The sequence below is a fragment of the Metopolophium dirhodum genome, chromosome 3 (assembly GCF_019925205.1).
Source record: "Metopolophium dirhodum isolate CAU chromosome 3, ASM1992520v1, whole genome shotgun sequence".
Lineage (NCBI taxonomy): Eukaryota > Metazoa > Arthropoda > Insecta > Hemiptera > Aphididae > Metopolophium > Metopolophium dirhodum.
Window position 1 is genome coordinate 7077451 of NC_083562.1, and position 26477 is coordinate 7103927.

At 27.3% G+C, this 26477-nt stretch overlaps 1 protein-coding gene across 3 annotated transcripts in view; it reads left to right on the forward strand.

Annotated features, from left to right (window-relative positions):
* Positions 1-2693: 2693 nt before the first annotated feature.
* LOC132940287 (protein sprint) overlaps positions 2694-26477 on the forward strand; it is a 93555-nt gene continuing 69771 nt past the window's right edge. The window contains exons 1-3 of one of the 3 annotated variants that reach the window (XM_061007788.1): positions 2694-3077; positions 3195-3278; positions 15769-15845. In XM_061007788.1, the coding sequence (XP_060863771.1) occupies positions 3075-3077; positions 3195-3278; positions 15769-15845 (164 nt within the window). In that variant the 5' untranslated portion in view covers positions 2694-3074. The remainder of the gene's footprint in view (positions 3078-3194; positions 3279-15768; positions 15846-26477) is intronic. The other 2 variants (XM_061007787.1, XM_061007790.1) reach the window with 2 other exon arrangements.

The following is a 26477-nucleotide window of genomic DNA, read 5'->3' on the forward strand; positions in this document are numbered from 1 at the left end:
TAATACAAGGCTCTTGATATATTGTTACAGCAGCAGTTTAAAAATATAAAAATACATAGACACAATATTTTTTATAAGCATTAAAAGTTTGAATTTTGACAAAATTTATCAAATTTAAAATTTAAAAATGTATAAAAAGTTCAACTTTTATAGCTTAGGTTTGAAAATTTAAAACAAGATTCCACGTAAGTAAAGGTTAATGTGAAACCAAAAAATTTAGAAAATATAAAAACACAGTTTTTTTATAGTTATTTTATTCTCAAATTTAGAAAAAATTAGATATTTAAACGAAGGAGAATGATTTTATTTTTGCGTTATACTTTAAAATAATTATTTGTGGGTACTTAAGTATATTATTGTACACGTATATGATAATAATCAAATAATAATAATTCAACTTAACCTGAATAATTAACAATAATTAATAACAATATAAAATACCCTAGGCCTGGCTGCGCATATAAACCGTCTTCGCTCAGAATCGTTTTTCGTATACAATGATATTATATCATTGAATTCAAATTTAACACCATCCAATCACTTGTAACTTGCAACCTACTGTACAGCAGAGTAATATCCGCACTTACTCGATTTTTTTAAATATTATATTACAGTACGCAGTGCCTGATTTACCAATTTATGGGCCCAGAACAATTTACAATTTTGGGCCCCAAATTGTCCATCCCTATTTTCTTCAATGCTAAAATAAAATATATGCATAATTTATATTTAAATTATTGCTGTAGCCTGTAGGTATGTAAGAAGTTGACTATATATATGAATAGTTGGATCATAGAATAAAATTGTATTGTTAAAAATTTGATTATTTAATATACAAGAACACTTAACACTTTCAATGATTAGTCTGATTTTCAAAATTTTAATTGTAGAAGTTAAAATATACATTTGAAGTCTTTCAGATAACAAAAAAATAGAGTATGAATACAATTTAGAGAGCGACCCACACTGGTGTGCGCTACTACGTAGTTACTTTTCTCGGACGGTTAGGTTAAGGTAAAATATACCAATCTTAAATGAGCAATTATAGTTATTACTTATTAGTTATTAGTAATAACTTATTGAATTAGGCGCGTTTGGTTGAATATTTAATCACCTGGTTGTCACCACACAGTTCTTTGACAATTGACAGTACAAAACTCCAAAACAATTATAGGTACTAATTTGGATTTTCCTCTTGTAGTACCTAGGTATGGAGTATGGACGTATGGTTTACAACTTACAAGTACATATATCGTTTTAGTTATAAAGAAATAATTAATAAATATATATATTATATATAAATAAATACTAATTATTTTAAGAAATAATTTCATGCATCCGCCTGGCATGTCCCAATAGTTCGGGTGACCGGGAGCATATCCCGATATCCCGGTGTGCCAGCTGCCAGGCCATCCCTATAGCCTATCTATTGTAGCTATTGTATCTATTGTGGACGGTACCTATAATATTAATGATATTATACCTGTCTAAATAAATGTTAAAATTCTAAATCTTAACTCGTAACTTGAGAGGCATTACTCATCTAGTCATCTCGCATTTCTAATAATAATTGGTAAATTATTTTATCTACGTTTAAGTTTTTTTCTTAAGAAACTTAAAACTATTTTGAATTTGTATTCTATTACCTATACCTGCAGCTGGCTGGATCTAATCGCTATTTTTTGGGCAATGACTGTTATAGTCATTTTATAATAGGTAGGTATAGTTCATATTAATAAATAAAATATAATTTATAATAAAGCATCCATAGCCGCAAATAGCGTTCGGGATTTGGGGGGCTAAAACTTTACTTTGATAATATCGAATAAGTTTAAAACAAAATGTAGGAAATGTTTGGGGGGTTTAGCCTCTCAAGCCCCCCCCCCCTATTTGCGCTTATGAAGCATTCGCTAAACAGCCCACTTAACATTTTCTTAAAATGGGACCAGAACAGTAATAAATGTAATATATGTACCGATTACAATTATATTACATTATAGAGTAATTATATTACCATGTGGCATAAGGTAATCAAATTATATGCATAATTTAATAGTTAATAATTAAGCATCAAATTAGGAAATTCATTAACGCTATTAATCTGTTTTAATTTAGTAAATACATTATTTTTGTTTATCATTATACTCCTGTCTAATTAGACACAATTTATTTTCAATTTCGAAGTCAATAAAATTAAAACTATAATTTAAGCAATTAAATAATTAAATTATGCTATCTTTATGGGGACATTTGTGTTAATAATTATATTAAATAGGTATATAGGTCGTTGGTACTTGGTAGTTGGTAGATACTAGATTTAGTAGATACCTATACAACAAACAACATACATTATTATAATATACTCTATTAAATATTTAAATGAATTAAACAATAATACAACAGGGAGACAAGTAGGAAAACAAAAATTGGAAATAAAATAACTACATAGGTATCTAACTTTCCAGAATACCAGCTATTAACGAACGTTGGATACCTTTAATACCGTGTCTGGATATTCAGCCACGGCTGCAGTCAGTGTACAAACTACATAAAGTACAAACCGGCTCGGCCCACACATCCGAATCGGTGCGCGCGCCGGTCACACTGTGCCCGGCTACGTTGTCGTCGGGGAATTTTTTTCTTTCACCGCCGTAACGTAATACACCATTATAATACACATATACTATGTTGTTATTTATTTATTATTATTTTTTCATTATCACCTTATCATGACCTGTTGATCGGGGTACCATACGCAAAACTTCGGGCCGTTTTATCGTTGTTATTATTGTTTATTATTGCCATTGTAAATTGTAATGTTATTGTCGGCGACCGTCTCGAATACAAATTCCGGCGGTTGTCGGTTATATTTAAAAACGAAAAAAAAAGAAATCGTAGGTAGGCAAATATCATTTTTTTCGGTATAAAAATCTTACGTCGCGATATCGTTTTGCGATCCGTCCCGTTTTCCGTTCAATCCGTTTACCAGCAAGAACAAAATACAACTGTGACGTGTTTTCGCGTCGGCTGTACACGTCCCATAGACATATTCATGTGAACTCTATGGTCAAAGTATGGTGAGTGCATATTTGTCGTACGATTCGAATGCAATACTCTTCTTTTGCGTCTCGTACATCCTATTATTGTCATTTATCACAATGGTATGGTATATTGATGGCTTATTCGGTATTTAGCTCGCGGATGATAATATGGCCGATGACTGTGCGGATAATGAAGAACAGAGACCGGTTGCCGCAGCCGGCTCATCTTATATGCTGGTGAGTACCTACTTGCAATTATTTTTCATTGTGTAAACAGCAAAATCCACTATTAGAAATGTGTTGTTACTCGTTATGTTTATGGTTTAGATGATTTATATTAGTCTATTTTACATATTTATCATATAAAATATAATATTTGAAATTTGTGTTACAATGATAATATGTTTTCCGTAGTTTAAATTTATTTCTTTCACGTACCTAAATCTAAAAAAAACCCATCAATATAATTGTAATTGATATTGATAGTAATTGTATTACTTGTGCTCTGGTTTTACCTTGCTATTTTCATATTATACTATACATATTCCACAGCAACATAAAACTACACTTACACATATTATGTATTATTTGTTAGGTAGCTATTACTTTGTTGGTAAGTAATTAACTATTTTGATAAACTTGAATTTAATGATAGAGTTATTACTTAGTATACTTCTGAAGACTTGCTACATACAAAATTATAACTATTATTGATAAAGAAATGATTATTGATTTGTTTGTCCAATGTATAATGAGTAATGACATATTATTATTCATATGTAATAACTATAATGTTAATGAAATAAAGTTTAGTAGTACAATTTAAATGTTAATGAATAATGATTTATGTCATATAATATTTTGTTTAATTAGGTACCTATATTATCTTTAACAGCCACCTTTAGGTACCTACTTATTTTATTTAATACATTTCTGAAGTATTTAAAATTGAAATTTTTATTTGTACACTTAATTTTTTCTATTTTGTTAATTATATTGCTTCTTTGTCAATGTAAATTGATTTTTTAATGAAAAAAAAAATAATCATACTTATATAAATACTTACATTGAGTGCAAGGAGCGCAAAGCTTATCGTAGGGAAAAGCAAAAAAGCACTGAATAGTTACATATTTACAACTGTTGGTTAATAATATAGGTATTTAAATTCTTAGATTACATTTTTATTATAATTTTTTTTTATGTACAGTATTGTTAAAGAAAAGGACATACAATCTAAATATTGTGAAAGTATGTTCTAATAAGCATACAACTTAAATATTAAAAATATACTAAATAAAATTTGGGATTCTTTTTTTGAATTCTTATATCTATTTATTTAGGCAGGGGTTCCCATAGGGCACAGGATATATTACATAATACACACCGCATACTCTCAAGATATTTTTACAAAATTATGGCTGTATATACGATACTATACGGTAGTATTTTGGTACTTAACGGCTGTGTAATTTAGTATACTCTTAAAAAAAAATAATGGGATTACATCTGTATATAGGTGTTGTTTATTTTACTTTGCTATTTATTTAACTATCTAAGAAAAACATACTAATTCTAAAATTCCCTAACCTGAATAATGAACAATATTCAAGTATATTATGTAGATTATGTCATTAGGTACTTCCATTTTTTCAATAATAATTAAATTTAGGTTTTAAAATTATTATTTTCATTTTGTTATTTGAACACTTATTTTAAAACAAATCTTCACCATTTTTGGATAATTAAATGCAGTAACTACCTATGTCAAAAAGAAATAAGTGCTAAACATTTGTATTCTGTTGTATTTATTTTTAAATTTATAAGTGTACAATAAAAATACATTTTATTACTCAACAATGATATAGGTATTGTTTTATAATTCTTATTAAATTACCTATTTGTTATAAAAATGGTCTAAAAGTCTAAAAAAGCATGTTTTAATTTAAAAGATTAATTAAGTAGGTGGATACTTACAAGTTACAACCTAAGTAAATAAAAAAGTTGCGAGTTGAATAATATCATATAAAGCTAAAATGGTGTAAGTATAGTATTTACATTTTATCAAAGAAAATATGTTAAAACGATTGAATAAATTCATTTTTCCTATAGTTGAATCATAACATGTTAGGTATATTTAATATTTATGTTAATAGTTTAGTTAAAATTAAAACATTTGTTGAGATTTATTAGAGGTATATTATACAATTTGTAAAATTGCAGATAGTATAAAATATAGCATGTATTAGGTAGGCATAATATTATTATTTCAACTCACGTTATCATTAATATTTATATTAGTTTTTAACATTAATTAAAACATTAAATATTATTCATGATCACAATTCAGAATTCTCAGATAAATTCAAGATTAATTTCAAGAACTATGATTCAATTTTGTTAAAATTAAAAAGATGACGAATTCCGTTTATAACTCATGACGTTTTCATTTTAGTTAGTACGTGTTGATACTTTGGTCTTTGATAGTATGCCAGTATTTCTAGAAGTATATTTCTAAAACTATATAAATCCAGTTACGTTTATAGCAGTTGTACTTGTCCCCCCTTATTTAATTAATTCGAAATTGAGGTTTTTAAATCATTTTAATGATAAGTTTTTCATCGTAAATTTGGACGAAATTCAAGAATTTATTTAACACGTGACATACTGTAAACTTCCTTGATATTTATATAGCTACATAAGTTATGTAAAATATAAATGTTTTCGTACAAAATATTTTTAAAGTATAGTTGTTTTTAAGAAACCCGAATCGCTAATCAAGGCGTTTTTGTTTTGAGTACCAATGTAAACAAAACTAATATTTAAATAAAAACAATATTTTTTTTGATATAGGTAACTTGAGTAAAATTTAACATTAAATACACAATTATATTATACTGTATGCACATCTTAATTTTTTTCATTTGTCCTTCACAAAATTATAAATAATTTAGTATTGTATTTTATGACTTGACAATACATTATATTTTCCACGTACGATTTTTATGCAATTATATACATTTGATAAAAGCCAAAAGGCAAAATGTATAATATGGAAAAAAATGTATATTTATCAATTTATATATTATCAGCTGTTTGATTACTGTACGACGCACGTGAGTAATTTGTTTGATTGCATGGTAAATGTTAACCACAGTCCACAACGGTTATTAATATTCCAAAAAGGGTAGGCTTTTTTTCTCATTTACTTACAATTCATTTAAGGTTGACCGGACAGCTTGCCGTAATCGATGTTTAAACGCCATTTCTATGTAAATTAACATCTGTGTATAATCCGACATCTGATCCAGGCCGTTACGCATATTTATTTTTTATTATCAATTTAGGTACTTAGCCTTTACTCGAATACTAAAATAATTAATATGCTACTGATGTATAATAATTATGTTTTACTAATTTTGTTTTTAAAACATTTTAACCGAAAAAATTGATGAAAAGAATTGAATCCAGTTTTTGTAATACCTATTACCTACCTAAATATTATACTCGAGTTGTTTAGTAAGTAAGAATTGTTGTTGTTCTTTGAGGTTGTTTAAACTCGATAAATTTTTAATTGTTCCGGTCGTTCAATACCAATAATGATTCTAGAATAGATTTTTTTAATAACGTTGCCTATTGCACACACTATTCGTCTATGTATATAATATGTCTAATGTCTATACGTCACTATAAATATATCATGTAGTGTGGTACAGGCGTTATAAGTACTTATAACTAAGACTGTGTATAAATCGTGCGACGTACGTACATCGGCTGCTGGTAAGAATGTAAGATAAGTAATTCTGTTTAATAAGTAATTTTGTACCCATAATATTATTGGTCTTTAGGTTGTTTTTATCTACAAAGAAAAATTGTTTAGTTCGCTCACATGATAATTTTATTTATATTTTTAGATAAAATTAAAAATGTATTGTTGGTTTTTGAATTTAAGTTTTATGAAAAATTATTTTTTAAATGATAAAAGAAGAGTTCACAATTTTTAATTAACTATGGTAAGGCCAAGTGTGAGAGTACTTAGTTGTAAAACAAGTAAGGGACTGAAGAGTTCTTTTATTCTTTTAAAAACAATTTTTAAATTGTATCCATTGTTCGATGAATTAAAATTAAAACATGATTCATATAATTATTTAAAGAACAGTTATCAGGTTCAGTAATATTATATTATACTTTGAAGTTCGAAAAAAAATTAAATCCAAGAATATTATTTTACTATCAATTAGGCAATGAAGTACAATATATAATTTATTTAGTGAAAAACAATAATTTGTTATTTTTTTTAAATTTACGTGTAGCTTTACATTTTCTAAAAAAGGATATAATTCGAATTTCTATTGTAAGCTATAATATAAAAATACCTATAATGGTTTTAAATAAAACTGTGTTACTTTCGTAGAGAAAATCATTGTTTAATATTATACTAATATTTAAATACATTAGGTATACCTACCACAAAGTTTTTAATAATTATGTTTAATTAATTTTCGGGGTTATAAAGTAACTGTTTTTATTTAATATTATAGTTAGGTAATTCAATTATATTCTTTAATTACTTTAAGTAGGGTTCGGAAGTTATATCACTAAAAAGTATACTTTTTCGTGCTTTAATTTGCACTTAAAAACGTCAAAATATGCGCTATAAATAGCATTAAAAATTGGGACATGGAAAATTACATTTTAAAAACCACATTAAATTTTTTTTCATTTTTATTCTTTAAAATACTTTTTATATCATACCATTTATGTAAGTATAGTAATATAGTAGTATAATGGTATAATATATTATGTACCAATGGTACATATAAGATGACCAGGAATTAGGTACTGGTTGTTATTAAAAAAAATGATTCACTTCAATATACAAGCGTTTTCGATAAATTTCCAATAATTTGAATTCCCATTTTAGACTTAATCTATGAGCAGATATCAAAATAATTCAACAAAATGTGTATGATTCCATTAATTTATAAGAATATACCTAAAAGTAGCAAAAATTGGAAATTTGCAAAAATTAGCAAATTGAAATTTCTTTTCAGAAAAGCGTGTAACAATTAATGTTATCTTACTTTGGATGTTCTAAGATTTATGTATGTATTTGCTAGACATTTTGAGCCCTGCTTAAAAACATTAATTTCAAATACAATTATCTTGTACAACTTTTATATCCATGTATCAATATTCGTTGAAGAACTAGTTATGCTTAAATAATAGTTGCATATACGATATACAAATCTAAAAATGTTTGTTTTTATACTTAAAGCGAATAAGTTACGAGATAAATGCCTCATTACGCCGCATTAAGGCGCACATATTTTCATCTATACATTCTTCGAAAGTTTCTTGTATAGGTATATATAGTTAGAAAATAATCTAGAATTATAATAAGATTTATAATACAAATTTGATTATACAATATAATTATAATTGTTATAATGCAGTTAGGTGTGTTCATATAAAAGACGACCATCCTACAAAAGTGACGTCTGGGGCGATAGCTCAAGATTGCTTACTCTCATAACCCCCTAAATTTTCCTATGCGTTTAATTTTAGTCTCCGGACACAGTTATAAGTATTTTTAAAAATTTAAAAAAAATTTGTTTAAATATTGTTAAAATGTATAGGCTTTTTTTTCAAAATGTCTTTGTAGAAATTATGTACCTATAATGTTATATTATCTTCAAACGTTGGATAACGTATTATAACGTCATATAGGTAAATACATTTTTCAAAATCATCTACTGTACATTTGAATAATCTTAATTATAGACTTATATTGCATTTATAAAACCTGGTATACATTTTTAAATTTATACGTCTCTATAGGTAGGTAAAAAATTATTGTATAAACTAAAATTAGTTACACACATCGGTTAAACCTATAGTATACCTAGGTATTATAGGCATCAGGTTGTATTGCTTTATTGTTAGATCATTTGATATAGAGGTAATGTACTAATAATGTATAAAGTTATACATCTAAAACTTATACATCTAAAACTTATGTTCACCGAAAATAATATGTTTTGATTTTGAGACTTTTAAGACCCTAATAATTAATTATATTTTCTTGGAATTTTTTTTAATTGTTTAAGTAATTTAAAAATAAGTATGAAGTATGAATACTTAATATCTACATTCTATTTTCTACATGAAAATAATTTGTCTATAGCATTTATAGTCGTTTGCGCTTAGTGAAAAAAATAATACAATTATAATTATTGAATTGAGCATGTATATATACAATTTACACGACTCGACATTTATAGGGTCATGAAGTGGTGCTCATATATTTGTAACACAATATGTTAGAAACATTTTGCAGCGTCTGAAGATAAATCCATCGGTTTTTTGAATTTGATTTACCCCTTTGGGAAGACTGAAAGTGTGGGCAATTTCGATGTGAAATATTGTTGAATTTCTTCATATAAAAGGGGAAACGGTGTGTGAAGACAAATTGGGCTTACCTTCGAACTGGAAAGGAGCAATACGTTTTGTCCAGGTTTCGCTAATATTGCCTCTTTCCACTCTGATCACTCCCTTCGTCGTCAGTTGGTTCATAATATACAAAACGACCTGCGTTTGCTAATAGCGATTTATAAAGTTCCAGTTGTACGAATTTATCCCTTGAATTCAGACGGAATCCATTTCGAGTGCATACCGTTAGGTCATCGGTCTTTTGCTACGTGTTTTTCCCCCTTTTTTCGTCTGTGAAAATATACAGTCACCAAGCGAGTGGTACTCGAGAATAACGACCTTTTTGAGAGCACACAAAAGCATCTTATGGTGGTTTAGTTTATAGAGTGTTGACTGAAGAGTCATAATTAAATTAAACATTTAGTTTAAAATAATGTTAAATAGGTACAACAATTTTATAAAGAAAAATATGTACAAGAATATTTTAATAATATAGTAACTATACATATAGTAGGCCATCGTAGAAAACATTATATTTGTGATAAATAGCGATGTCAATGTATTAATTAGTTTATACAATTTAGAATGTTTTATTTTTGAATTATACTAAAATACTTAATAAGTCTATGTACACATAATAGTTTACAGTCTATATAGTTATGTATACGATCACATGTAAGTACTACAAAATGCACGCGCATTTATGGCAATTTTTTAAATTATGATAATTTAAATACTATCAATCAACGTAAATATATATTTAAAATGTGCCGATATAATATTTTGTATTCTATATAATAAATTAAATATGGAATATGTTTTCTTTAATTCTATAATACTAAAATCATATTTTAAGTTCATTTGTACAAATTTTACAACATTATTACATTAAAATGTCTGGTATTGTTTTCTGTAGTTTTTTTTCATTTAAATAAGTATATTTCAATTTATACACAATTACCTTGTTTCATTTTTCATTAATCTAGCAAATGTGGTTATTATAATACATTAAATGTATTGTTATTTTAAATATATAGTTTAAAGCTTATGTAATTGTTAAATAATACCTATACTTATGTATTAATTAATTAATAATACAAATAAAAATAATTAATTTTAATTGACAATCCATCAATTTTAAGACCGCATATATTGCGCACATTTTAGACTATTAGGGGTAAAAATATTAATACAATAAATAAAATACAATTGTATGACATGTATCAGGCGCATACTGTTTATTATTTCATACACTGTAATCACATTATGTATTATAGTACTTACAAAGCTTAATAATTATTATTACAGGCTTAATGTTTTATTCTTTTAATAATGGAGGAGAGAGGGATGAACTATTGTTGTAATATTTCTATAATGATGAGTCGACTTACGAGGGGAAAAACCAAATCATTATTTGTATCTTATTTAAAAAGGGAGGCGAAGGACTATCGTTTTCAAAATATTCGTACAAACATTATACTCTACCGTCTACATAGCCTGAAGGTCCAAATACATCGACCTACCCTCGAAGACATTAAAAAAAATAAATACTAAAATATATTTTCCCATTTTGTAGAAGTATTTTCAAGTAATGTTTGATGTATTGTTATTATTTGTCATTTATTCTTCTAGATTGGAGTCAGAATCTCCGTTAAAGTACATTGTTTATTCTTTTGTCAGATGTTCGTTCAAACAATATCCAGGTTCATTTATAGAAAAAAATCCTAGTATAATAATGCTTTGTTTAATTTTGATAACTAACACCTATTCACTATTGATTATTGTTATTTAAAGAAAGTGACATACTTATTTATTAATCAAAGAAACAAAATAATGTATATGTATTTAGTAATAAAGTTCAAATTGTTCTTAAACAGCAATTAATATAGGTGAAACTTTCATATAACGAACAGCAATATACCAAAATTTTCTGTATAACGAAATATTTTCGAGAACCAAACTAAATTTGAATCAAATATATTTAATTATATTTAACGAATCTTTTGTAGTTGCGCACGAGACTTTGTAGTATGAAAGTTTTTCTGTAAGTTTTTAGAAAATATAATATGGTCATAATTTTTTTTTATAAGCGTTTGAAGATCAATTTTTGACAAAATATTCCAAAACGACCACAATTTTTCCAAGTTAAAAATTCGTAAAATTTGAATTTTAATACTTATAGGCTTGTAAATTAATAACAAGATTCCACAAAAGTGGTTCTTACTGGAATTAAAACAAAAACTTTGCGTCAAGCCACATCTAAAAAAACATTAAAATCTCTCTAATCATTAAAATAACATAAATTATATTTCATAATAGATTTTTTTTACTCGGGTGTTATGCAATATATATGATTTTCACGTATTTAATATTAATATAAAAATAAATCTTGGTCGTGATGTATGATTTATGTGCTGTGGCTGTTATGCCGTTATATTGTATATATGTATATATATAATGTTTATGTATGTATAAATATATATAAGTGTGTGTGTCAGTTTTTTTGCAGGTGCAATATCACGTAGTATATGCGAAAGTATTCCGTTTATTCAATTCTCTTTTGGTCCGCCTTAAGATAACTTCCGTGATCTTAGCATATTTTTCGCGTTTAACCCCGAAACGAGGTATCATAACCGTCGCCCTTGCTTCTCTCCGATATTTACATATTTTCCTACCCCCTATGTACTTATACATATATATAAAATAATGTGTAGGTAACTGCAGTGGTGGTGGTATTCTTTATGATTTCTCTCACACCAAAACAAATCTCTTCCGCACATCCACGGTTATTGTAATATTCCATCAACAACAGCCCGGGTTAGGTACTGCCGAGAAAGGATTTCGTTGATTTTGTTTCGCATTTACATAAACGACTCTCCGCTCCGTATCCCTCGTTAAAACAAAAATTCTGAAAATAATTTTGCTAACAAACTTTGTTTATGGAAATAAAATTATTTTCCCCGTTAACGGACGAGTATTTTTTTAGTTTTTTTTTACTACACTGTTAATAATAAACAAACAATTTATTCAACTGTGAATGTATTGATCAAACTTATAAAATAATAAAATAGGACAAGATAAAAAGGTATTGGTCACTTATCTCTCTTCGCTTGCCGCACATGCTAGATTGTATATTATACATTTGAAAGAAAATGATAATTTATCATAATGCAAAAAAAATTCCTAGTGGAGCTCTGTAAAAACCGTACTTAGGTATTGATATTTATTTATTATTTTTCACAATGTAATTAAAGTCTTTCTTACAGTACAAAAAAAAACAATGATCCTAAAAATAGATAAAATTTCAATCCAATGGATAGAGATAATTTAAACTTTTAGAACTTTTTATTAAAAATGGGACCAACAAAAAAACCCGAAGGTTATAAATAATTTAATAAGGCTTAATTACAAATGAGGTATATAATGGTATATATATCTATATGAATTGTTGCGAAATGAAACTAAATGTTATTGGCTTTATAATGATTATAATTTTTTTGCGTTGTAAATAATATACATTTGTTCATAGTAGCTTAATATAGCTATATTATTATATTTTCTTCCTTAAAAGTTTCGATTATTGTCTTGTTCAGTTTTCAGTGAAGTTAATTTTTTTTTATTAAATTACCTATTTTATTATAATCGTGTCTTAGGTTTAGATATATGAAATTCACAACATTAATCATAATATTATATTATTTTATTTATTATTATATTCATACATTTTTTTCAAAAAATTAGTAAAATGTTTACCTATTAAAAGAACTATTTTTAATATCTGGATAGGTGTAATGGACGAATGTATTGTTAAACTGAATTCCAAAGTTTATAGAAAAACCACTATTTGGACAAATTGTATTTACAATGTCGTCAATTAAACTGTCTAGTTCATTTCAAAACTGCAGCAGAAAACTACTGACATTAATGAAAACTGCAATCTTGACAATGCACATGGAACACGTAATTGAATCGTATATTGTGTACCTATATTCTTTCCCCCAATAATAGTGTTTTTTTTGCACATCACGTGAATTACGTTTTTGTGACGTACTGTAGCAAAAGCCTTTTTCTCCCTGTCTCTCCCAAGAGTCGGTCATGTGTAGCTTTCACATTCTGTTTTTTATTTTTATATTCAGGACTCGTGTAAAGTTACACCGGGGGCTTGAAAGCCGAATGACACGCGATCCGGTTTGAACGTTTTTTTTTCTTAGACAAGCAGCTTAAACCGTCGGTGACAATTTCTCTTTGCGTGACACCCGGCATTTCCAAGAAAAATCGATCGAGTAGTCTTGTCCTACATGTAAATAAATAATTGTATTCCACTGATTGGATTATCTGACATTTTTACTGTCATACACATCTGTACAGCAAAATATGAAATCAACGAAGTTTTAAAATTTTTGATTTATGTGTTTTTTGTATTTTGTATTAATAGTGATAATGGTTTATTGATGCACAAAAAGAGCACTGAAAATAAATATTTATATAATGCTTATTTAAGATAAACAATCTGAAATTTAAATATAGTTAATTATTGATATATTATTTTTATTTTATCCTTACCTATTCTATAAAAAAAAACTGCTTGATTTCTAATAATTAGAAACCAATTATTGGTGGTTAGTAAACTTTATTTGACCAACCAATTTATTATAAAATATTCTTAAGTTAGGAAAATTGCAAATATTTCTTGTTGGTTTTAATTATACAATTATTATTGCAAATTAATCTGACCTAATAATCATATATAGCGCCGTTTAATATTAAGACTTAAATTATCAATATTCAATAGTCCTGTTTTATATTATGAATGCAAAAGAAAATAACGTTATCCTATTAGGAGAAGTTATAAAAAGATAAAATCGTTTAGAATTGTTTTATATATCGAAAAACTAATATTATTCCTTAATAAATAACTTTTCCAATTTAGTAAAGTTGCTATATGAATAATTTTTTTTATATATATATATCATTATTAGGTATATATATATATATATTATATGGTATTAAAGTATTCTCTGTAGATAGTACGAATAACAATAATATATGTGTATAATTAAAGTTCAAATAAGTATTAGTTATATGTATGAAGATACAATCAGTAAATAGTTGATATTTAGTTTAGAAAACTATAATTAATTTAATTAAACAAAAATGTGAAAATACCATTATCTATGTACTATAACACACAAAAAAAAAATTAAATTCTAATTATTAAGAAAGTTCATTTTATAATTTAAACAATGTAGGTATAATATAGTGGATATACGTCATACGTCATAAATGATAAATTATAGAAATATCATTTTTAATTTATAATATTTATGTATTATATGAATCTGAGGAATTCATTCAATATTTTAATGTAAGTTATTTTGTAATTTAGTTACCATTGTGTCATATATTAGCTAAAAAATAAATTATTGCGGATAAATTTTGATTAGAAATTTTAAAATATTTACATTAGTTAATATTGAAATATCTGAGAAGCATGTTATAAAAGTTTCTAATTCTAAAGTTATAAATGATTAAATTACGAAGTGTCAGAATAATTAGAAAATAAATATATCTATATTCTATGATCTATCAATGTATATTTTTATTCTATGAATAGTTTTATTAGTATTTTTACTTCCATTTTTTGTTTGATATTTTAAATAATATTTTTGTCATGTTTTTTGATAGTCGGAAAACACCACTGCATAAAATGTTATTAGTTATTACAAATTATTGTTACGGTGTATTTTGATGTGTTTAATTAATTCAACAAACATAAATCGTTGATCATGTGTTTTTACAGTTATAGACTATAGTTTAGATTTAAGAGTATTTAATTTTTATGTAACTCACAAAGTCTGTACTGTTAAGTTTCAAGTGGAATATTCGAAGAATATATTATTTAGTAAGTTCAGTGAAATTTAAGTATTGTGTTTAGTTTTATTATTATAATCACCGTGGTTATAATCAATAGTCGTTGGAATTTTATAATTGAAAACCATGAAACGTTTCATTAGAATTGAATAGAATCAACATTAGTTGTACATAATAATGATGACAAACAAAATGTATGTTTAGGACCATATTATATTTGTTTGTAAAAGCTGTAATTTTTTTTTACAATATAGAAAAAACAAAAGGGTACTTATATAAAAAGTAATTCATACACAATATCATCAGTATTATATTATACCGTATGCAGTATTTTCCCAGTTACCATGACTACTCTTTGCTGTAAACATTAGAGCACTTAATTCTTGATGTTTTTCTTATACGTTTTCGCTTTACATTTATGTTACAGTTGTTGAGTGCCGTTGCCAATGACCTGGACTACATGCTTACGGACCTTTACGATTCGCCACCCACCACGTTAAACAGGTAAGATAATATTATATTTGAGGGATAGAAGGTATCTATAAATAAATTATTTTGCTTATCAAAAAATAAATCATCTCTGTGGTAAATTGTTTAATCTCTAATACTCGACGAAGTATGAAAATATGAATATATTGCGTTCGGTTCGATCCGTGTTATTGAAATAATATTGTATACATGTACGTACTGTGTATTTAACTCACGTTCGATAGATATTAAATTGTGTTAGCTGTCGTCGTTGTCATTGTGGCCGCAGATGAAACATGTTTGTCGCTGCCGACGGTTGCTATTCCGTTCGTCGTGCACGTACGCTTCTGTGAGTGGTATACTTATCCGAAATAATAATAATTTATCGATAGGTAGGTACGACGACGACAGTGTTAAACTGAGTTTAAGGGTATGGCGGTGGTTTGACGTGTGTAAACAATGTATAAGTGATGGCATTCGTTACGCCTATTTTCTTTGCAAAAATTAAAGTGACGAGAAGCGTGTTTGAAGTTACCATTTTCCCAGACTGGTCTTATTTGATTAAAAAAAATCAACACATTTTTGCTCTATTTGAGTTACTTGTCCAAATTGTATCACTTGTTGCAAGTCATATCGCGTACAGTTACGTACATAATATTATTTTACCTACCTACTGTAGCAATGATTTTATTTTACAAACAATTGATGTACCTATATGTTTCGACTTTTTATTTATGTGTACATATCAATGGCATTCGATAAATTGTTAACCTATAGGTTTTAAACATTATTCCTACCGACTTCGCTGAAGGGACATTCCAAATGTTTTCTTTATTCATGCTCATTTATACAGTTTGTTTGTTCCGGAAAACCGATTTATCGTTTTATTCTGATTCAAATATACCTCCCTAACATCTAGCGCCTTAGTACCAGAAACGAATTATTCCCAGCACACGGGATATAGTGTCCGTCCGGTTCGAATGCTGTTATTTAGGGTGTATAAGATCTATATTTTTCGGACCCTCCATAAATATTGTTGAGCTTTCAACAAAAGCTTTTTTCCGTTTTATTTTCCGGAGTAGATTTATGTAATAAATAAAATAAACACATTTACATTTAGATCTAAATATTTAAATTATTTTTTTTAAGGTTTACCATTATATTGCTAATATTTTTTTATAAAAATGTTATTGTACCTAATGTGGTAGTTACATCAAAATGTTCAAAATTCAATATTTTCCAATCTAATCTTCAAACTTAGCTTCACTTTGTTAAAACTATTATAACGGAAAGTTACTTATTTTATTTTCAAAATACATTAGAGATAAATTTAGTTCTTGGATTTTACATCTACATTTATAAGATTTTAATGTCTTTTATATGCCAACAAATTTAATTGGATTAACAATTGTTCATCCTTAAATCGTACTTAACAAGAAAAATTTAATTTATATACTATATAGTATATACTTTAATACTTAACATACATTCTATGCGTGTATACTATATTGAACATTCTATAGTATAAACATAAATATAATTAAAACAGTTAATCGAAGCAGACTCATTTATGATATGACAATATGTTTGGAGCAGTTAAATTATTTATTTGGCAAAAGTTGTTTGCATTTATTTAATTGTAAGATACCGTCCATTTTTATTTATTTTGATATGGGTTACATTTTACATTTAATTCTCAATTGGAGCTTTAAAAACTGTGCAAATAATGGCAACATTTTTGTTGGAAAACTATATATATAGAGGGGAGCTTGTGTGCTTTTTAGGCCGTTTGTATTCTGAGAACACCACCCTCCAGATGGTGCTTGACCCATGTTATGGAAAAATTATTATTTTGTTCGTGTAATCGTATCATAACTAAAATATCTCAATGCCAACAATATCGACAGCGTATATAGCTGTTTTGCGTTGAAATCTAACAGAAATAGGTATCGACATGATTAAAGATTTTTTTTAAAGTTATATAGTTTGTAGATTTTGATGCTATTTCTAATATTATGACTAAAGCCAAAAATATTATATATTTATTACTATTATACTATAAGTAATTTTAGGATGTTATATTAACGCATACTTCTATTGGTATTCTTTAATAGAGAAAACTTGGCTATTTGTAAAAATGTGTGGTATACTGATATATGTCTTATGTGCATATTATAACGTATTAAACGTATTATAATACAATCATCCAATGTCCAATATTATCATAGAAGTAAAGTTTTGAGTGATGTTTGTGTTCTGTTATTTTAATATTAGCTTTTAGAAGTTCTTTACTAGTTGTATTATTTTACACATAGTGTACAATTTATTATTTCGGTCTTAATGTTTATTCATGTGATGTTTAATTTTAAAATTGTTAAAAAACAAACAGTTTAACACATTATTTGTGGGCACCAAAGTTGTACTTACGCGTATACTGTAAAATGCAGTATATAGAAAAAATACTCGTTTTAAATTATTTTTCCCATATGCACGTTAATGGTCCATATTTTTGAAAATTCAACTTCCCCTCTAGTTCAAAACCTAAACCCTTGTTTTATGTACCGTAAGAGATAAGCATTCCGTTGTTGTATGTCCTCCTCAGTGATTTATGCTGTTAAAATAATTGTTGTTTTTGGTTATGATTCCGCCGTGGTCTGCATTCCGTGATCACATTCCTGGGGCATCCCTTTTGTTAATCCGAAACTAATAACGACAGTGGCCAGCCGAGGGCGGTTACAACTAAAGCTTTTAGGTTGGCCACAACACTATCATTGCGAAATGTAAAAGGGAGAGAGTGAAACAGGATGATTTTTCCCCTTTTCACTGCAGAAAGTATGAAAAAAACTCGCACCGTTCCTTGAGTGTCTGGACCATAATATACCCTTGAAGCCGCAAATTCATGTTACTCTTCGGTTTATGTCACACGTACCTACTGTTTTGAAATGAGATACCATAACTATAAGGTTATTTCTACAATTGGATTTCCGTCTTTAGTCTCCCAATTTGCCGTTAAACAATGATTACATTGTAAAAATTGTCCAACACGAACTCGTCGAAGTCTTTTACAAATATAACGGTTATTATTTTAGTATAGTGTTAGTACATGGTATAACCTTCTGATAAAGCTTTTGTAAAATCCAACCAACCACATTTGACAATAATAATAATTTACAATACAATATGCTGTTGCGTGTATGTTTTCTGAGGGTTTGATTTTTCATTTGTTATTTAATTTGAGTATGATATAATCATGTGATATAAGATACAGTTAGTTTTTTTTGGTATATACTACATATATTTTTAAAAAGTTATCTAACAATACTAAAAATACGAATTCTATAAAACAAATGTAGACTGTAAGTATATTATATGTTTTTTTTAAATAAAAGTCAAATTGCCTTACGTTATTAATATAAGCTTAGTAGTAGAGTATACCTATACCTAAGGTTTTATTTTTAAATTCAATATATGTATATTTATTTGTATTATTATAATACATACATATTATATTGTTTTGACGTTAATTTGTATTGTATTTTATAAAAGTTTTAACATAATGAATTAATATAGATTTACGACCAATGAAATAACTTTGCGATACATAAAAGCGTTATCTATCTTCAATATTATAAATTATTTTATTAATTTTATTTATGCGCATCCTTGATATTTTTGTTTCTTGCTAACCTACATAATATCCTACTCTGTTCATAAGTGAAGTGTTATTGCCTACCTAAAACGCCGTCTTTATATATCATATTCTATAGTCCAATCTGATTTGTAGAATTTTCTAAATGTCCAAAACTATTAAAGAAACCCGTTTTTCTTATAAGTTAAAAATAAATTACTGGACAAAAAGTTCCAACTTTCCTTGCAGTCAAGTATAATTTCAGATTTCATAAAAGCCGATCTGTCCAATAACTCTGACAACTTTATATTTTATTACATTTGTTCAGGTCATTTATCATTGCACAGGATATAAGAAGTATTCCATCACAAGTGACATATTACCCAGAACCATTAGTTAGTATTAATTTTGATTCCACGTCACTACTTTGATAAGTTAGGGTTTCTGAAGAAATATATATACTTAAAAATAGCAGATCGATGTAAGAGAAAAATCTTTTTTGAGGTATATTTACGATTTTGAAATGGAGAGTTTTTATTTTTTTACCTAAAGCCAAAGAGGGTTGTTCTCAAAGATTTTCATTCAGACGCACAGCTGTCACATTCCCATATTAACGTTTCATCTGTTTGCCGCAAGCGACTGAAATCAAAAGGCGGAAACGGAAGTAAATAGAAATGGAAAATGCAAAGAAATAGCCGTTTTACATACTCAAATATTCATTTTTTTATGTAAACAAATAGAAAAATTATATCTCAGTGAATATTTCTTAGTTGTCTTATCAATCTGTATATATATATATAGGCTATATAAAAACAATGTTCAGCATAATTACTATACATACCTTGAGTAATATTTCATTAATTTTGTTGTTAAAATGAAAATTTTATACTCATTAATTATATTGTTTTCATTAGTTGCTTATTTTGCTATGAAAATAATAAAAATTGAAAGTATTTTCATTTTTCGTTTTCAGATCACTTTATATTTAATAAACATGTTAGGTTTGTATACACATTTTAAAGTTCATAGTAGGTATTAATTGATTGTAAATACTTGTCCTTTATTTTTTTGTTTTATATCAAAGAAAAAAAATATTAAAATTACAAAGTAGTTTTTTTTGCATACAGCTACAATTGTTTAAAATTGCATAGGTACCTATAAAATAATAAAAATGACTATTTAAATTGTGAACGAGGTCCTCCATTGTTTTTACTATACAGGAAGGTGCTACGCGTCGGGTAGCGCTTCGCGAGTTTTTTTATGTTAGCACGATTTACTGTCCCGAGTGCTTTCGTACATTTTTGCCTAGGCCTTAGACCTTTCCAGCTCCCTAAGGACTGCAGGGATAGTTCCGTGTAAATAACAACCTAGCTGGTCATTCTTATTTGTTTCTATTACGGGGCTTAAACGCGTCCATACGACATTCTTGCGGCTACAATAAAACGCATACCGGACTTGATCATAAATCGCTTTTATGGGAATTCCCATGGCGAATTTGCAGGGGAGAAGACCTATATACTTTTTCACTATTTGGAGCTTCAGAAAACTGAAAAGTTGAACAATTGTTATTGAAAGCACATAAAGTCGAACGTTAAACTAAGAAGAGTAACACTCAAAGAAAGCCTATGCAGTCGTTTCAATGTTATTTTATTTCAAGTTTTTTTTATCATAATTTATGTTTGGACAAATATTATTCATTTTAAAATTAGAACTTATATTATGGATAAATGGTTGAATATAAAATAATGTTTACTATTGTATTGGATGATTTTTTTTTTTTGGTTATTTTTGACCAACAAACTATTATTTGTACACGTTTAGCCTGTAGTGTACTTATCTGTATTTAAATTAATTTAATATATTTTTGGATAAAATATTTTTATTTCTAATAAAGTTGTTCGTGTAAAGTGTATTATATCCTCAAAGATTAAATTAATTCAAAGTTCAAAACTCGTATGGTTCTCATGAATTAAATATATGTTAAAAGAAATATATTCTTTGTTACCTAGTTTAAAATGGTTGTACAAGTTTTAATTTTGAAAGTACTGCAGTATATCTACGCATGTATCCATTAGCTGATTTACCGAGACATAAAATAAAATAAAATAAAAGTTAATCTAATTCAGTGTAATAACTTAAATATTTTTTTTTTAAATAATACAATGTATATTAAAAGCAATTGTTGTGTATCGTCCAAATAAATTCTATTATTATAAATATTTGTAGTTATAAAAATATTAAAAAAAAATCAATTTGAATTCTTCTAGTTTTTCATAATTTTATTTATATTATGGATTAGTGATTACTCATACCAATAGACATTACCGACGTTTAACGAACAGTCATAGGTAAGATATGTATGATATGTATGTGATGAGTTGGTTTAAATTGGTCATAGATGGGCCTAACCGTCACACAGGTACCTATATTTTATAATGTCGATAATTATAAAATAGTATATATATGTAGTAGTATAAGTTGGATAATTATTAAATGTTTATATTTTTAAGTTTGCATAGCTAAGTCTTAAGTAGTTTAAAATAATACTTTTTTAAAATTATATTTTAACATACAATTTTTGAACAACATTTACATTTTTTATATTAGTGTTTTAATACCATCAATAGTTATCAAATATTGAAATAGTTGTTTATATTAATTTAAAATGGATAGGATTATTTTGTTAAGTTTGTGGTCTCCAATCATATTAAACTTAAAAATTTGGTTTATTACATGTTAATATTTTGTTAACTATACACCAACGGTATTTGGAAAATTTTCCAGTTTTCATAATAAAACTCAAAATCTAAGTTTTCATTTAAATATTATAATATATTATGAAATAGTAAAATTTATATTTTTTTTCAAAGATATTATGTTTTGAGTTTTAAAATTATGTAAAATCAAACTTTTTCTGTCTAGTCTCTATAATAGATAACTGAATTTTATTGCATACGCTTTACACAGTAAAATAGAGTTACTGCCGTCTTCGGTGGACGTCCAGAAAAACAGTGATACCCTATAAAAAATAAAAATAAAAATTTGGAAAATTGAGTTACTGCCTTATTCGTTGCGCATGTCGTATTGATTAAATTACTCTGTATATCTCGTTCTTTTAATATTTAATAATATATTATTAAAAAAGATTAAACTTGGACTAGTATGAGTGGATATTATGATTTGAGCTCTAAGTTTGTAGATCTTCAGTATGAAGTATTTATAGAAATTCATACACCCTCACTTTGAACTCATAGTTTGGATATTGGATTTTTTTAAGCCATAAATTATCTTGATAGGTTTTTGTCATGTATGTATGGTATATTTTTTTTATAAAAATGGCAAAAACATAAATAAAAATTATAATACCTATTAATATGTCAAATAATAATTTCTCTTTTTATATATTTATATCCTATATTATATCCTCTAGCACGTCGGAGGAAGTCGATGTATTTTATGTTCGGGTCCAGTTGCAACCGACGTGTTCTCTAAATCTTTATCACTATATACACATGCAAACAATAATGAATTGTTATTGTAATTGCGGTTCATACCTATGCTTTGACGTTGTGAGGGTGGCAGTGGAGGTGCCCCTGTCATCAAGATGTTAATTTATGGCTTCATTACGAACATCCCGTGCCTTCCCCTCTTGTATGTACGATAAATTTTACAATGCGTGTAATATAACATTTTTGAACCATAATCCGACAGACGAGTATGTGGTGGTGGTATAGAGGGGTGACCATTATTATATTTCATTCGAATATTGGAGGGGAGCAACAAAATATCGATGGGATTATTGCCTTAGAATGTTGTTTTAACGGGCGCTCAGTTGGATCATAAAACCGTGCCTGTGGACAATTAGCTACCGCAGCAGCCCCGATTATGACCGGTCATTTCGCATAAATCTACTAATAATTATTATATATTCTATGCCTATTTTACTTCACCCTGATTCCTTGCAGAAGGTCCAACGCTGGGGTTATGTGTCTAGACTCGTAATTGGCTTATTATATCAGTTTAACAGATTTTCCTAAACTACGTCAAAGCCCATTAAGAACAACAACCATAGGATTCCGCAAAAGCTTTTATAGGCAAAATTATACGTCGTTGAGTCGTTCTTTATTTTTCCCAGTTGAACTTTGATAATTAAATGGGTGAAATGAGTGCAGTTCAAACTTGAAAATAGTTTCTCTCAAAATTGAAACTGTTTTTGAATTTACAAATTTATGTTTTCAATTATTTAAAGTTCAAACTGTGTATAGAATATACGCAAATACAATATATATATATATATTACCTGTATTGGCTGTAGGTATTCGTCTTATTAAACATACATCTATTATAACATTATCTATTTGTTTATATGACTATTAATCAAACTATGTAGTTCTGCTACAGTTTGTGTTATCGACAAGAACAATTGAATGATAAAATGGCTGTAAATCTAACAATCTACCGATTAAGTACTGTTGTACTTGACACTTGTAGACGTTTTGAATGTCTTCATACCATTCAACTGTCACTAGGTATGCTAAGTATCAACGGGATACAAGGAAAAGTAATAACATGTTACCACAATTATATCTTAATTTAATGAATTCAATAAGTTATTTCAATGAGCAAGACTTTTAATACTAGACTTAGTGTTTTTCTTAAAATAGCCCATTTACTTTTTTATAATTATTGGCTATTACAATAGTATATAATTTTCCTTTTTACGCATTGTTCCATAATTGTAAAAACAGTGGCAGTGTGTATACTGTATAGTATAAAATATATTATTATGTTTTTGTTTTAAATATCTACATTAAAAGCCTTCCCAGAATGAAATTAAATGTGATGTAAAGAGATTTGTATGTGTATGTGTATTTATAAATATGTGCGTGCGATTTAATTCAAATTAATCGTGAATAATAATGATATAAATTATGTGAATAATATTGTTCGTAATAACTGAGAATTATTTACTTATTTTGTGTAAGTTTCATTTATGATTATTTTTTATCGCGGAAGTTTGATATATTTATGCTATTTAAAGAAACAGTTAGTTGGCAACATAGTTCCAAATTAATCAGTAAATCTGCAAAAATCTCACTTACTCTGAAATATACTTACATTAAAATCCTAGAGAAAGAACGGAAACGGACACAAACTTCATTAACACTTTATTACTAGTGACGAAACCTCAGTTGGACATTTACCAAATAAAAAAAAAAAACTTGATTTATGTGTGCACGACGATTAAACTACAGAAAACGAATGCTTATAGATTTTGGTTCAGTTAATATTGGATCAATGTATGTACCGGAGAGTTTTTTTTATTTATTTATTAGTAGATAAAGTTTACAGCATTATCGTTGGTATACCTGCAGGTGTGGGTATTAATATTTTCATGTTTTTATCAAATGGATGGAGGCACTTAATACTTATATAGGTGTATAAATTAAAACGAATATTATGGATGTAGCTATAAATAATAATAATAAAAAAAGATATTATAATAAAACAAATTAATGTATTAAGGGTACATTTCCACGTGCTATATTTATTATAGCTACTGCATAAGGTAACACGTAAACAACATCTAGTCAAGTGCTTTTGGCTATCATACGTTTAAGTAAACATCGTTATCAATGTCTAGCGGCGCATCTCTCGTACTTACCTTTCGACCATCTTGGACACTTTTTCTGCCGTTATGTCGGCACTTAAATAAATTGAGGTTTCCGAAAAGGTTTCTAACTGAAAACACAGCCATAAAACCTTTTGAATATTTCCGACATCATTTTTTACAGTCACTTAGTATAGCAATTCAAATATAGACATCAAACTACCAGTACATTTTAAACTGTAATAAAAGTGATCGTATACCTATACTCCGTACACACCTGATCCCCGCGATGCTAAAAAAAACTCTTACCCGCTCGTATTTCATTATGCTAAAGTGCGAAGAAATTACCCCCCAACCAGCGTAAATCATACAATATACTACCATTGTTTATTATTACGACAAAGACTTTTTCGGGGTTAGAACTGGTGGCTTATAGGACTTAGCGTTGTAAGATGTGTTTCTTTAAACTTTTGACAACACATAAATAACTAGGTTTTCAATCCAACTTTTATCAACACGCTCGTATACCGCTGGGGCGGTGGAAAGGAGCGTGAGCCGTGAACTTCTCGCATACTGCGGTGTATTACCAGCGCGATGAATTTGATTAATGTACAATCGTGAGTGTGGCGTGTGCGTGAGTATGTCTTAAAAATAGAGATAAAATATAATATATAATAATAACAACAACAAGATCGTGTGATTTTCCCTTTGCACGTTTAACTAGTCATTGGATAGGCTTAACTAAAAGTGTTATTCACTCATATTGAAAATTTCAATTCCTTAACTCCTCGCGTGTATATGTGTCGTTTTGGTATCTACACTATACTTTTATATTTCGTTATTATATTCCAATATAATTTTTTACCAACACAGTATTTAACATTTTTTTTTTCTGTCAAATAAAATGTTTTTACGGTTGTACGCAAACGCATAGTTTGCTTTTTCGTTTAAGTAATTAAAATTAATTATAATAATTACATTTAAAGGTTTAGTTTCCTTAGCGTAAAATTTGCTAAGTGGTTTTATTAATTATATAATTAGATACTGCCAAATAATAAATATACCTCAAATAATATTCCTGTAGGTACCTTAGTTATAAGTCTTAGTTAATACATGAATTCATTTGTTATCCGATTAACTCATGTAAATTAATTTTAAAAAATGTACAAAATAATATATGTAATTCATATTATTAAAATAATGAAATTTCTTTACAATTTGTGTAAAGAATTTTAGAAGTGATTGAATTTCATATTTAAATTTTTTTGAAAAGCTTTTTACAGTATTCCAGAATCATTAAATTACTCACCTTGTGTTCATTTATTTGATACGAATAACTATTATCTGTTAAATTTCATTAGTATTAAACTATTAACAACATTAATTATATTATACTTTCCTAAATTATAAATAATTTAATAACAGATAT